The sequence below is a fragment of the Apostichopus japonicus genome, chromosome 21 (assembly GCF_037975245.1).
Source record: "Apostichopus japonicus isolate 1M-3 chromosome 21, ASM3797524v1, whole genome shotgun sequence".
Taxonomy (NCBI): domain Eukaryota; kingdom Metazoa; phylum Echinodermata; class Holothuroidea; order Aspidochirotida; family Stichopodidae; genus Apostichopus; species Apostichopus japonicus.
Window position 1 is genome coordinate 15,875,592 of NC_092581.1, and position 14,401 is coordinate 15,889,992.

Below are 14,401 nucleotides of genomic sequence, written 5' to 3' on the forward strand. Positions count from 1 at the left end.
TGCGAATAGCCAGACACATACACCTTATTCACAGGGCAGCCTTAGACTGGGTTATCGGGCTCAGTAATTTTTGGGGCTATTCGAGTTTGCTTTTGGGCACCAGCTATCTTTTTGAGAGTCTTAATTGGGAGCCTCTATATTTTGAGGAATTTATTGGCCTTTGGGATTCCTATCTTAATGCTGTAAGGATTGGTTTTGGCCCGGGAGCCTAGGGCCTTAAGATTGAACCAGTCTAGCATTAGTACCGCCAACATAAAAATGTCATCCCTCGATCATTTTCACCTTTGTTTTTGCAGAGTGACTGCTCATTTGCATGTAAAGGTGTGGGAGGGGAGGGGTGTCACACCTTTAACCATATTGGCTTTCAGGCAATATCGGCTTTTGGGGAATCCCAAGATAAGCTCCCTTAAAATAAGCTTTTAAACTTGAACTGCTGGGGCTCCAAAAATTAGCTTATGAAGTGGCTAAGACTATTTGGGCCCAATAGGTTGGCTTTTTCAAGGCCCCTAAACTGACTGGTATCAATAGCAAAACCTAATAATAAACCTATTTTCAAAATCGTCACAGCCCTGCGAATAAGGTGTCTGTGTACGTTATTCGCCGGGCTGCCCTGCGAATAATCACTTCGTATAGCTAAACCATATAGAGACTGGTAGTACGTGTATACTTGTGTTTATGTAATATTAAAGCCACGTACCAATTCACTGCACGATATTTTGTTCAAACAAACATTAACTTGTACAGTAAACTGAGTTTTATTATGATGCAATCCATTTAACCGGAAGCAACATTGTAGGCACGATAACAATAATCACGCTCGATATATGGCAGAAGTAGCGTTACAACAAAGCTCATGACAGTACGCTTGGGCTGAGCAAGCACTCATACAGTTTTATTCAAGTGAGTAAGCCTATGTATAATTTCTAATATTTCTATACCAGTAGATTAATTCCTATAATTTACAGGCCAGTGGAGTATCGTTGGTTATGTGCATATACATGATATGATACAGCAGCAATGAGTGTCTAATTATATGATATAACATTATAGTGTATGGTAATCGCCATTTACTCGTTCTTATATTCTTCTTGCGATATTCAGTCAACAACAGTCATAGTGATAAAGAGTAAACCATAGTTTAATATAGATATCAAACAATTCTCTCGATATAAACGCTAACTAATGGAACTGTATAGGTCTATGCATGCCTGTACATCAAACTGGGTATCTCTCGATCTCAGTGGCAAGAGTTGTATACCGTGGATAATCTTGGGACAATACAAATAAATACCACAAGCTGCAGGCTACTCCACTGACAAGCCGGTCAAGAATCAAAGGTATAGCTCATGCAACATTTCTTCGAGATGGAGAGGGGGGGGGGGGGGGAGGAGCTATAGCCTGTTTTCGTCGCAATCTTTGCACGTTTTGTTTTGCTTTCAAATGTTGCCTTTTGTAAACCAGATAGTATTGTCAGATAATAAATCTACACGGTTGCAAGTTATGCTTATACATTCGAAAAGACTTTTAACTCACTGAACATTTTAATGGGCTAAGCCTTTTTGTCTGATTCGGTATTCTACTATATTTCACACTACACTTCAATATCACATGGCCCGAGTAACCAGGGAGTTGTTTAAAGTTACAAAGAAATGTCCATTGTACTCGTTTCCTCTCCTGGGATTGTGCGTGGGGGGGGGGGGGAGGGGTGCTAGGTTGTAGGGAGATGACTGCGAGATCAGGGTTGTGTGCTTATTTGAATAACAACTCCCTGGAGTAACAGTCTGACCGCTTCATTGTACAGTTGGATCTCGAGGTGAGGGACGTCTCAGACAATCCTTTCCCTTCTGGCGGTACACGTAGAGCGTTGGCATTTGAATGCTATGCACCCGTAGTATTGTGCTTTATCCGTCGGAAAAGATCACAAGTCGTTTATTGTCATGCTAATGATAGTCTTATCGATTCTTTCGTAATCTCTGTTCATATCACCTAGAGAAAGAATATGTAATCCCTCCGTTTCGTGTGATGTATAGGTAGAATCACTATCAAACTTCAACCCTAAGGTCTCTCGTTTAATTTGAGATTTTCACAGGAGACTGCGACTCGTTAGCAACCCCGTGAAGTTGCGTTTCTGTGTAGTCTACTAAACATCGAGTGACGTCATGTCTCATACGGACATCAAGAGTCTTGACGAATTCAAGATTCTCGCAAGAAAGAAAACGCATCGTGTGCTATTTAATTATTTTTCAACTGGTGCTGGAGATGATCAAACTCTCGAGGACAGTAAAGCCGCCTTTAAGAGGTATGTAGGTCATATATTTATGTGTTAATTATGAAACAACGAGTAACATCCTCACGATGACAGTGAGACTGGGGCACCGGAAGAGATGGGGATTGGTCTAGACCAGGGGTGGGCAAACTACCGCCCGAGGGGCCATATGCGGCCCGCCAGTGATTTTTGATTGCGGCCCGTGTGATGTCTCAAGAAAAATTTAAAAAATAAATCTATTTTACATCATCACAAAGAACGAGCTAGCTGCTTAGAATTTATCGGCACTAATGATGCTGTCAGGTATAGGCTTATTATCCCCATTAATTATCAACTGTACTGTATTTGCATTATGTTTTTGTGAATACAGATTAAGTACACACACCTATTGCTTGAAAGGTTTGAAATCAACAGCAGGTCGTTGGTTAGGTGCGTCAATTGGTTAGGTGCAGTCAATTTTTCACTCCTTATATCTGGCCCATTCACCCAAAAAGGTTCCCACCCCTGGTATAGACTCATGTGTCCCCCCCCCCATTTGTGCAAACCACCATGTATTTCAAAGTATTTCAAAAGTTACAAGACACGAATATCCCCTCGTTCAATTGTTGCTGAATATCTTAAAGAAGTGCCACTAGAACCATGCACCCACCCCTTTTGTTTTTCTTGGGCTACGACACATGGCGTAGCTGGATTTCTGTTGAAGGGGCCCCACAGCATTTCCAAGGGGCAAGCAGTACATATTTTCTAAAACGGAATTCTGACCACTTGCGGGGGTTGTGGGCAGTCACATTCTTGGGTGCCCAGCCCCCCTCCCCACACCCACGTATTAGTCATTTACTGTTCATGTCCACTTCTGGTGTAGTTCATTTGAGTGTGTAATTGCTTTTATTTGCTCATGACACTTAAAGGCTTCCATAGTCTGAAATATTGTTCGTATTCACTCTAAAGAAGAGCGTAATCTTTCATATTTCAAAGGTATTTGTTTATCAGACAATGTATGCTATGTATTGGTAGTCTAAACTAATAGAGGATTCTCATATAGTTTCAGAGAACATGTGAATTTCAGTGTTAACATTTCCGTAGGTGATGCATGCTAGGCTTTATTCTTGATGCAACGCAAATTTATAACATTAGGTTCAATTCCCCAAATGTGGAACATCATCTAGCGAGGGGAATGCCAAATTAACCAGTAGTCGCGGTCAATTTGTTGTCGAGAACGGCAAATATACCTACGGAAGCCTCTGTGGGTTATTATAGCTGAATGGTTCCGGTTCTCCATGGAGAGGGTTAAATTATTTTTGCAGAAATTGCTTCATATGTAATCAAACGTTTTAACTACTAAACCTATTATTATTATTATTTTGCTGCTCCAAGACCCCAGGGCACCAAACTACTTTTTTTTCCAGTTCCCACAGCCATTTCCTCGCCGCACCCACAGGAGAGTAGGGGAAAGTGGGGTAAGACGGAACCCTTAACTTTAACGTACAAAAAAGTCTATAGTTAGAATATATTAATTGACTCTCTTTTTGCATTCTGATAATTCCCGTGTCATGAGTTTTGCAATCTTAAGTTGGTTTGATGATTATGAACTTGTAATTGGAGATATATCCAAAAAATTAAAGGCCTCCTGTGACCGTCTTGCCCCATGGGGTGGGTAAGACGGACCACAATTGCGGGGAAAGACGGACCCGGGGTCCGTTTTAACCCCGAAAAAGACAACGTAACATATCATTAGATCTACTCTCGAGTTATCACTTTCTTTTCAAACTACCGAAACAAACTATTTGATATATATATATATATATATATATATATATATATATATATATATATATATATATATATATATATATATATATGCATGCACACTACTCACTAAAGTTTGTACGCTATGCAATATTTATACCGCAGATGGCCTTTATAGTCAAAGAGTTAAACAAACCATGACGGGCGAAGTTCATCAGTCATCAAACAGAACAGTTTCTTATCGATAACATGTCAACTTATCCCAATATTTTTTAAACAGTTTATTATATCATCTCCCTACATGTATAGGGAGATAAGATATTGTACCCAACGCCACATCAGCAATGTGAGGATATGAGTGAAGGAGTGAGTGGGTGTGTGTGTGTGTGTGTAAGTGTGTGTGTAAGTGAGCCCGCAAAAAAGATAGTTCAAAGGTCGAAAAACCTAGATATTGGTGTTTAGCCATTTTCTGCTAGTTAGCATGCATGCGGAGGGAAAAGCTATTAAACCACACGAAATGTAGTGAATGTTGAGACAAATACTGGAATATTCCTTTTTGGATGTTGAGGGTTAGGTTGAAAGGTCATTGTAGGTCAGAGGTGAAATTGGCCCAACTATACTTGATGCCTTGCATGAAACTACAGTTTTGGTTAGATGCTATCGTATTCTTCTAAACTTTAAGCTAACCTTTACCTTAAAAAAGCTAGATTCTAGCCTATTAACAATGATGGTAACCCAGATGATTTCAGACGTAACCCAACACCACTTACGTCATGAAGGAGATGAGATCTGCAACTCTATGGATTCGGCCCTCTTATTAACTACATCAGTTACCAACCAGCCCGGGACCATAAATGACAAACACGGCTTATACATACAGATATGTTATATACAACATTACATTGTATCGTATGTACTTAAACAATGTAGTCAGTTCTATCGATTATTATGACATGACATGCAGTGTCCAAATAAATTATTTTCGTTTGTATACTGTATCTATTTAAGAGATTAAATGTAAAGCAAATAATACATGACATCATACAATACTTCACCCCACTCCCCAACACCTGCCTGCTCTTGGTTCCCTCTCCACATTTCTTGTCCCTATCAAATTTCTTTTTCGGACATAACAAAATTGCCAATTCTGGATGATGCTAAGATGATTTGCTTTTTCTAGCCTAGTTTTTTGCCAGCCTTTCCCAACATTCCACCCCAACCTCCCCTCGACCAATCCTCCTATGAGTAGGGTGTATATTGTATACTAACTATGACACCAAGAGAACACACTTTGATCAGTAAACGCGTGAATCCTCAAAGTACTTGATTCAGACGAATGGCCAATGTTACATGGCGGACAAAAGTTGTGCCAGTCTTGTTGATACCCTAGTATGTACAGCCTAGTGTACCTTTCTTTTTCACAAAGCTACTTTCCTTTAAATATTTGCTGTACTGCCCAGAGAACGCCCGCGGCAACGCTTTGGATCAAGGGTTCCCTAACTGGGGTGCATGAACCCCCAGGGGGTGCGTGAGTCCATCCCAGGGGGTTCATGAGACGTTTCTGAAAGTCAAAACTAGAGTACTTTTTGTTGAACTAAAATCTGATATATCATATAATTTAGTAATGTACAAATGTCGTACCTATCGACAAACTCTACAATATTATGGTGCACTATGAACTTGATCTTTTACGAAGCACTATTATGCCTATAATAATGACTCAGATCGTGTCTCGAAATGTTGGGGGTTCGTTGACAACTCTGACATCCACAGGGGGGTCGTTGGGGGATGAAGTTAGGTAAACCCTGCTTTAGATTGTATCTGTATCGGACAGATCCCGGGCATGTAATTTACAGTGGGCAAGCACATTCGTGGTAGGCAGAAATGGACTCTGAGGCATGTACAGTTTGCACTCGAGAAAGAGACTATTACAAACGACTTGGCCAAGACTAAAGTTGTGTCAGTTGGAACTCGTTCTCGTGGTATCAAGAACAATTTAATATACACTAGCATGGATACCACTGACCTCTAACAGTTAGAGGTCAGTGATGGATACGCATTAGTTGGTGCATGTGAGTACGAGGAACAGGACACTATAGTCTTATAATCTTGTACTTAATCTTACACTGGTATCCGAAACTAGATTCCCACTTGCAATGACTGTGATACGAACACGAGAACGAGTACAATTATGTACTAGAATACAAGTACCACTAGCAGCAGAGTCACTTCAAGTTTGCTACATGTTCGTTAAATGTAACATACCAGCCCATAAGGATCATGTAATTTCACTGCCAGAAGTCAGATGTAGACATCTTTACTGTTTGAAACTTTGTCTTTTCACTATAGATTTCGCTTGAAACCTCGAATATTTCGATCTGATCCTAACCCTGACTTGGGCGTGTCAATTCAGGGGCATCCGATTAGAGTACCGTTCGGTATCGCGCCTACGGCCATCCAAGCCTCCGCTCATCCCGATGGCGAATCAGCGACGGCCAAAGGTAATGAATATTCATTTACTTCATGTTTTAATCACTGTTCATTCATCAATATTCGCCAAAACATAACTATTTAACGAGATTTTTATTGAAAAAAATCACCCTTCTGAGGATTTATGCCCTCGCCTCAATTTCTCATGTCGCACCCAACTTTACCCTGACACAGGCTAGCATACACTCATACGCGCGCACACATATGCGCGCACGAGGTGGGGTGGGTTGGGAAGTCACATGTTGCAAAACATATAGCTTGTCTGTGTGTGTGTGGGGGGAGGGGGGCGTGGGGGGGGGGGGCGGGTGGTATGCCTGTAGGAATTTGGTGTACATCCCAAATGTCAGGTTTTCCTAACTTCCTTTTCATCTTGTCCCTTTCTGAACATAAAGCGGCCGAGGGATTTGGAACTATCATGATTCTAAGCTCAGTCTCTCAGACGACCATCGAAGATGTCAGAAAATCAGCGCCGAACGCTCATCTCTGGATGCAAACATATGTCTTTAAAGACAGACGCAATACGATTGACATTGTAAGAAGGGCTGAGAAAGAGGGTTTTGAAGCGATAGTAGTCACCGTCGATTCTCCTGTAATGGGCAGGTTCTCCCAAATTAGGGTGAAATATGAAGAGTTTAAAGAAGACGAGTCCGAAGAACAAGAGAAGCAGAATATCCCGATGAAGAGGTAAAGTGACAAAACGGCACAGGGGTGATCGCAAACTTCGAGGGGCAGTGGGGTCGCAAACTTCGAGGGGCAGTGGGGTCATATGACTTTCATTTACAGGGGAGGGGGGGGGGCGGTACAAAGTTACCTTAAAACAATCCAGCGAAATGTAAGTTATATGCATGAGTGCCGTACCACAACTTGCACTATTAGAATTTTTGGTTTTATTTCAACAAAAAGGCACTATTAATTTACACTTTTTTTTCTTAAGTTTCTAACAGCAAGACGATTTTTAAGCTTAATTAAATTTTTTACTTCATTTGCAACAAAAAGAAAGAACAAAATAAGGTCGCAGTAAGGAGAGTGTCGAACTCTTAGATATATTATACTAAAAAATGTTATTTTCATTCCTGTAGCCTGGTTAATGTACGTGGTTGTCCATCAGATATAGAAAGGGCTAAGGCAGCTGGGGATGTTAATATAACACAGTACGTGCGTAACCAGATTGGAGAATCATACCCCAAATGGGAGGATCTGGCATCGCTGAGGAAATTAACAAATTTACCAATCATTTTGAAAGGAATAATTTCAGGTGAGATTAAAAATTGATGTACATTTTAAACGGCTTTTGCTTGTGCGTGTGTGTGGGTGCGCGCGTGTGTGTTACGCAAATGACTGCTTACCGCGTAGAACAGATTTAGCTAAACTAGGCACATTATCAAACTAAAATTATATGGAAACAAACAATGATCGGATGTCTTAATAATCAAAGCCTTTCTATTAATCCAAGAAATTTACACATTTGATAACTGTAAACACGTCAACTCCGTTTTAGCCTAACGTTTCCCCAATTTTGCTTTTAAATGTCCTTTCTGTTTCAGCGGAGAGTGCCAGAGAGGCGGTTGCTGCTGGTGTTCAGGGCATCATTGTATCAGCGCATGGAGGAAGACAATTGGATGGAGTACAAGCACCGGTAAACGAAAGAATTAAAACATTAGGGAGAAAGCTCAAAACTACATTTCCACCATTTTCTAACAACCTCCTTCCAAAATGAATCAACATAATTGCAAAACCAAAATAAATGCTCCAGAGTCTCATCAAAATTGTTTCAAAAACTACACGTTGGGGTGTTAGCAATTCCGATTCTATGCATGTACTGATTAACACCAAGAATTCGATGCAAGAATCGGAACTGAAAATACCGAATTTTGGGATCCCTGACAGCCGTATATATTAAAGAAAATATTCGTTGCCAATTCCAGTCGACTGTGCGATATTTTTCTTCCCATTTTAGTTTTGCCCTAGGGGTAGTAACCTTATCTTTAACTAAGTTCTCGTATACACATCTATTGCTTTTCGGTGCGAATATGAACTTTGTCATACGTTGACAATTAATATTTAAATTAGCATCATCACCCAAATTATTTCTCCAATACCTAGGGATTGCCGAAACAATACTAAAATAATTAAGATAGGAAAAATGTTCAATGTCGTGCTTTTCCATGAAGTCCCTATACTGTAGTATGGTACCATCCTCATTAAAAAAAATTACTAACATAGTACGCACCGGCTCTAAAAAGTCTTTCATTGTAAATGATCTGTTTATCAATCTTGATAAAAGAATTATTTAGGATTATTTGATTGCCATAATTACCTACAGGAATATTGTAATTATAATGAGCCCAAGCTTGACAGACCTCTTTTACAAATACATTTGAAATATCATTAACATCTGTGTTCTGAAAATTACAATTAAACAAGAACCTACAGCCATGGACCTTCAAGCAGTAATCAAACAGATCCTTCCACGGTCTATGATTATCATCTAGATACATTTTAACCCAAGATGTTTTTAAACTTGTAGCAAACAAGGCGACGTCAATCATACGTAGCTCACCATCTTGTTTATTATTTAAGAGAACGCTTCTCCGTATTTTGTCTGGCTTATTATCCCAGATCAATTTATGAAACAACCTATTTATCTCTTGAAGAAAATTCACAGGAGGAGACGGCAACACTGTAAGGATATACACCAATTGGGACACTGCGAAAGTTTTAATAATAATAATTTTGTCTATAGGAGTTAAATCTCGCTTCGACCATTGGTGAATAAGATTCTTTATACGAGATAGCTTTGGCAAGTAATTTAACTTGAAGAAATCTTCCGCGTGATGCGTGAAATTAATACCAAGATAGTTGACCGGACCATGTGTAATACGAAAATTAAATTCATTAAAATGACCCGGGTAATTGGGGACTAGGGACCCCATTGGAAAGATGTATGACTTACTCATATTAACCTGCAATCCTCAGCACTTGGAAAAAGTTGATAATACTGTGATGACTTCATTAAAAGTGTTTCTGCTACCATCAGTTTATCAGTTAATAATAATAATAAAAATAGTACTTATAGAGCGCGTTCATCAGCAACGCTGCTCGAAGCGTTTTACAGGAATTGAACAATTAATATACAGGAAACATTAAAAATACAGGAAAAAATCAAAAGCAAATAGTACAAAAATATCGCCTAAAAAATAACCCTGAGACATTAACTATGTACAAAGTGGGTTATGCATATGGATTGAAGTTTTCCTAGATAGTGGGGATATCTTACATATGTACGTCCAAGGCCTCTACTAAAAGTATTTATAAGACTCTTTAACTTTAGTAGACATTTTGATATGGTTGGTGTAACCCAATGATGGTTATGTAACAATGTACTAGATTTAGAGTATATATATAAATATATATATATATATATATATATATATATATATATATATATATATATATATATATATATATATATATATATATATATATATATATATATATATATATATAAATATATATATATATATGTATATATACATATATATATATATATATATATGTATATATATATATATAAATATATGTATATGTATATATATATATATATATGTATATATATATGTATATATGTATGTATATGTATGTATGTATATGTATATATGTATATATATATATATATACATATATATATATGTATATATATATATATATATATATATATATATATCGTAAAGATATGTTCTATTTTATCGCTGATTTATACAGATCGAGGCTTTACCTGAAATCGTAGACGCTCTGACAGGGTCAAATGTCGAGGTTTATTTGGATGGCGGTGTCAGAAGTGGGAGAGATGTTTTCAAGGCTCTCGCTATTGGCGCCAAAGCAGTTTTCATCGGACGACCAATTATATGGGGTCTTATATGTGACGTACGTTTACATAAATAAATCTCAACTCGCTGCTGTCTTGTTACAGACCGCTTTGAACCAGATCAAAGAAAACAAGTAGATTTATGGTACGAATACAACACGAGGAGTACGAGTACAACATGATGTGTACAAGCCTACACGTAAGCCTACACTGGTATCTGTACATATAGACTTCCAAAATACCATGAGCGCCAGTATAGGCTACAAACAGAAATCCATTGGGACGAAAACAAACAGATGCGAGTATAGGCCTACCAATGCACACTCACTACAAGACTAAGTTTACTAACAAAGATATGACATTTCTTCTCGCTGAAATTAGCATTAAGTCCTGGCGAATCATTTAGCCGCCAAATGACCCAGTTAATTGGCATCGATTGGAGGTTAGCGGGATGGGCAGGGTGTATTTCTAAGGTTTACACATCACTCAAGGGGAAGAGGACTGATCGATCGGGCTGTGCACGAAGGGCCAGAGCAATAGATGGCCCATTAGTCTCATAGTCTCATTAGCTCATAATCACATCCGATATCTAGCACGATTGCGTACAAGTATTGATACTATGTCTAATGAGGGAAGGGGCGGTGGGTGACACCAACTTACTTTTGTATTGCTTGCTATACCGCTGGAGGAGGGAGGCTCAATGACCGTTTATGCCGTGCGTCGCTGTTACTCCCTAACATCAACTTACAGTGTTAAAGTACTTTTTAATATATCTATGCGCTTATATTCTATAGATATAACGTGAAATTAGTAGCCCCCCCCCCCTCCATAAAAATGTCTTAATTCAGCATTTTTGACCAGTGAAAGGAAAAACTGCGTGGCACTGACCAATATTTATTTGTTGCATCTTGTTTCAGGGTACAAGTGGCGTGAAACAAGTTTTGCAACATGTGGAGGATGAATTGGTTAATACGATGTCTCTATGTGGTAAGTTATTATTCTTCATTTTCCTTTCTCTTTTAACCAATTACACTTCAACTATTTTGGAAAGCACTAGCTTTTATTTTGCTGTTCATTACAATCGGTAAGCTGAATGATAATTTATGAATTAAATAATTTGTTAGATATGCTATTAAGTGAACCGGATGTTCCAGATGCCTGTTTAACTCAGTGTTTTGTTATCCACACTACACTATACAAACGTGGTAGGCTTGACACCAACCATCGAACTACCCCCCCCCCTCCCTTTCCCTCCCAAACTCTTTTCTGCTACCACAAGTGTTTCCCTTTGCTTTGTCCTTGCTTCCACATTTCTGATCCAATCCAATCCAAAATGCAGTCAAGGTACCGTCACTTCGACGTAACTTAATCATGGAGTAATCGATACTATTGTTGTCATTCTAAATTGTATATAAGGCATACCTGGATAGCATTAGCCTATACCTGTAGCCTATCGTATATACGTTATACACTCCTTCATATAACCTGTATTTAATAGAGTGACCTATTTCATATTTTTTCGTACAGGTTGTAATCGAGTGGCTGAAATAACTCCATCTTTGGTCATGCATGAGTCACAAGTTTTATCCAAACTGTGAATGAGGTCACAATAAGAAGATGTGACGTCACCCCTGGTTTCTCTTTTTACCTCACTTGCTCTCTATCTCGTTCTCTATCTCTCTTGCCTTGATTTGTAGTGTAAAATATCAAATAAAATATAGTTAAGTTATGCTTTGCAACAATCTATTTAATGCATTTTAGGTATGATACATCATAAAGACATTTTAAATATTATCAAAAGACAATTGCGACGAGGCTAATCAATCATTAAAGCTATACAGATGCCTCCACTGGTCATTCTCTGGATGATTGCCTCCACGATTTTGTCCCTGATTGCGAAACATTCCCAAGGTCCTTAGACCCCTCCGTAGTTTCGTCATTTCCGATTGAATCTTTTGCGCCCGTAGACGGGCTCGTTCTAAATCGAAGACTGCCTTCATGGTCTCTTCTCTTAAATCCTTTAAGACTCCGTAGATTCCGATCTCTTCACATCTCGGATTGTCGTGATCTATTTGATCAAATGTCGTCTGGAACACCTTTAAAGCCTATACATGCATATGGCGGGAAAAGATATGAATGATAGTGTGAATTTAAACAGCCAAATAACATGGTACAGCCATATGTCTATTTAAACGCCATGTTCTGAATGAAATTTATTATTCACACATGCAGTGGGCCAATTTTACCTAATATTTGATTGAATATCGTGTGGAACACTGAATGAGCCTATGGAGTATAAAAGGGTGTGGGAGGTGTAGGTGGGTGAGGTGTAAACAAGTATCACAGACCAAATGAAGTAATTTATTTACTTGTAAACGCATTGTTAGGCACGAAATGTATTTTATAAGGTACAAACTCATCACGATGCAAATAAGGTCAATACACAAAGAAGCCGACACCATTGCCATGCGGGTTTGCCGCATAGCTATATTCCTGACATTTTACATATGTCAATATCAGATTATGAATATTTTGGAAAAGGGAAACATTTGTAGAAAGACTAAGTCTATGCTAAATAGTATTGTACAAAGTTGTGTACACACTACCGATACTTCAACTCAAGCCCAGTCGCGCTATATATGTAGATATGAAATCTCATAAATCCTAATAAGAGAATGAAATTGAATAAAATACTGCGATGAAATAACAATAAAGGTTTACCCTGTTTGTGACTCCTTGCCGATTTTGGCAATTTTACAAACTAATTCTATTCACACTTCAATTGGTTCAGTCAATGACCTTGAATAAATCTTGCTGATGTATGCATGAACGCTTAGAGTCTTTGTTCATACATGGAATCTCTATCTTTGAATGATTAAAATGTAATCTCATAGAGTTCTTCAATTCATGTGTGACCCACTTGGTGTCGCTACTATTTCATGTCCCGATTCCACCACCCCTACAGTCCTACTCTCTCTGCTGATGCCCGTAGCAAACAATGGACGGAACAACCAGTGGTGAGGGGTGAAGGTACAGTATATATGCTCATGTTACACAGGTCTATGTCAATATCGAAAAACTTCCCTGTAAAGTGACTTTGCAAACTCTTGTATGCAACGTCCGTCGCATATATACAAACCTGTTCTGCACTTGTAAACGACTGATCTGCAGCGTCTAATATCGTAGTTAGGTCCTCTGATATACTACTGAAAAGTTCGTCTGGTGTTTGAGTATAGTAAGGAGGGAGGATGTTGGTATTGGTGGAGACTGGTGGGTAGGTTGGGGACATATTACGACATCTTCTCAGTGAGAACCGATCAGCCTCGTCTTCGTTTTCCTTCTTCACGACATGAACTCTCTGTAAATGAGAGAACCAATTTCTGACAACGTGCAAATCACACCGTGAGAAAACACTCTACCCACACAGGCTGAGTAGTATAGAACACAGTATATAAATTGGAGTGCCTTTCCCATACTTAAGGTTTTGCATCTATTATGATGGTGAAATTGTAAATGAAGTCCGACGTCAGTAAACTTACTTAGCTCAATTTGTACAAGGCTAGGCCCACAACTGTGTTAACATATTTTCTTTTCATGTACGTAAGTCAATTGCGATAATTGTCTTCTAATATGGTTGTTACACTTCCTTGGAGGATGAAGAAAGTAAAAAAAAAATGAAACTGATATGAAACATACACTCAGAGAATGACGTTGTTTCCTTTTAGAAAACGTCCTATAAACATGGTAAGACAGAGTGACTGTACTAATATTTTAATAGATTCCACTGGCACAAAGATCTCAGTTACTCACCTCTTTGGGTCGTACGGCCCTGTTTTCGCTCCGTAATGAAGTCATAATTACCTTATGTATGTTGCTGATAGGCTGCTTAAGCATGTCAACAAACTGTTCTCTCTCAGCCCAGTCATAAACAGTAAGTTAAATATCTGTACTTTATTCATTCCATTCAATTTCATTCTCTGTGACATCACATGATAAACCTTGTCATCAGACGCGCTTATTGAATATGAATACTT

General features: G+C 38.7%; 2 protein-coding genes across 5 annotated transcripts; one reads left to right on the top strand and one right to left on the bottom strand.

Moving 5' to 3' along the window:
* The first annotated feature begins 667 nt into the window (after nucleotides 1–667).
* Nucleotides 668–12,096, top strand: LOC139962753 (uncharacterized). Of its 4 annotated transcripts, none has more exons than XM_071963048.1 (9): nucleotides 668–900; nucleotides 2,061–2,299; nucleotides 6,362–6,513; nucleotides 6,895–7,186; nucleotides 7,582–7,757; nucleotides 8,047–8,138; nucleotides 10,265–10,426; nucleotides 11,285–11,354; nucleotides 11,895–12,096. In XM_071963048.1, the coding sequence occupies exons 2-9, from the start codon at nucleotides 2,160–2,162 to the stop codon at nucleotides 11,963–11,965; spliced, it is 1,155 nt and encodes a 384-aa protein (XP_071819149.1). In that variant the 5' UTR covers nucleotides 668–900; nucleotides 2,061–2,159; the 3' UTR covers nucleotides 11,966–12,096. The 4 variants fall into 4 exon arrangements, with proteins under 4 accessions (XP_071819149.1, XP_071819146.1, XP_071819148.1 ...); XM_071963045.1 differs by having other exon boundaries at nucleotides 669–900; nucleotides 2,080–2,299; XM_071963047.1 differs by having other exon boundaries at nucleotides 669–900; nucleotides 2,090–2,299.
* Nucleotides 12,097–12,187: 91 nt separating this feature from the next.
* Nucleotides 12,188–14,401, bottom strand: LOC139962755 (uncharacterized). The gene is made up of 3 exons (XM_071963055.1): nucleotides 14,178–14,401; nucleotides 13,507–13,725; nucleotides 12,188–12,472 (listed from the first exon to the last, which is right to left on the bottom strand). The coding sequence occupies exons 1-3, from the start codon at nucleotides 14,259–14,261 to the stop codon at nucleotides 12,188–12,190; spliced, it is 588 nt and encodes a 195-aa protein (XP_071819156.1). The 5' UTR covers nucleotides 14,262–14,401.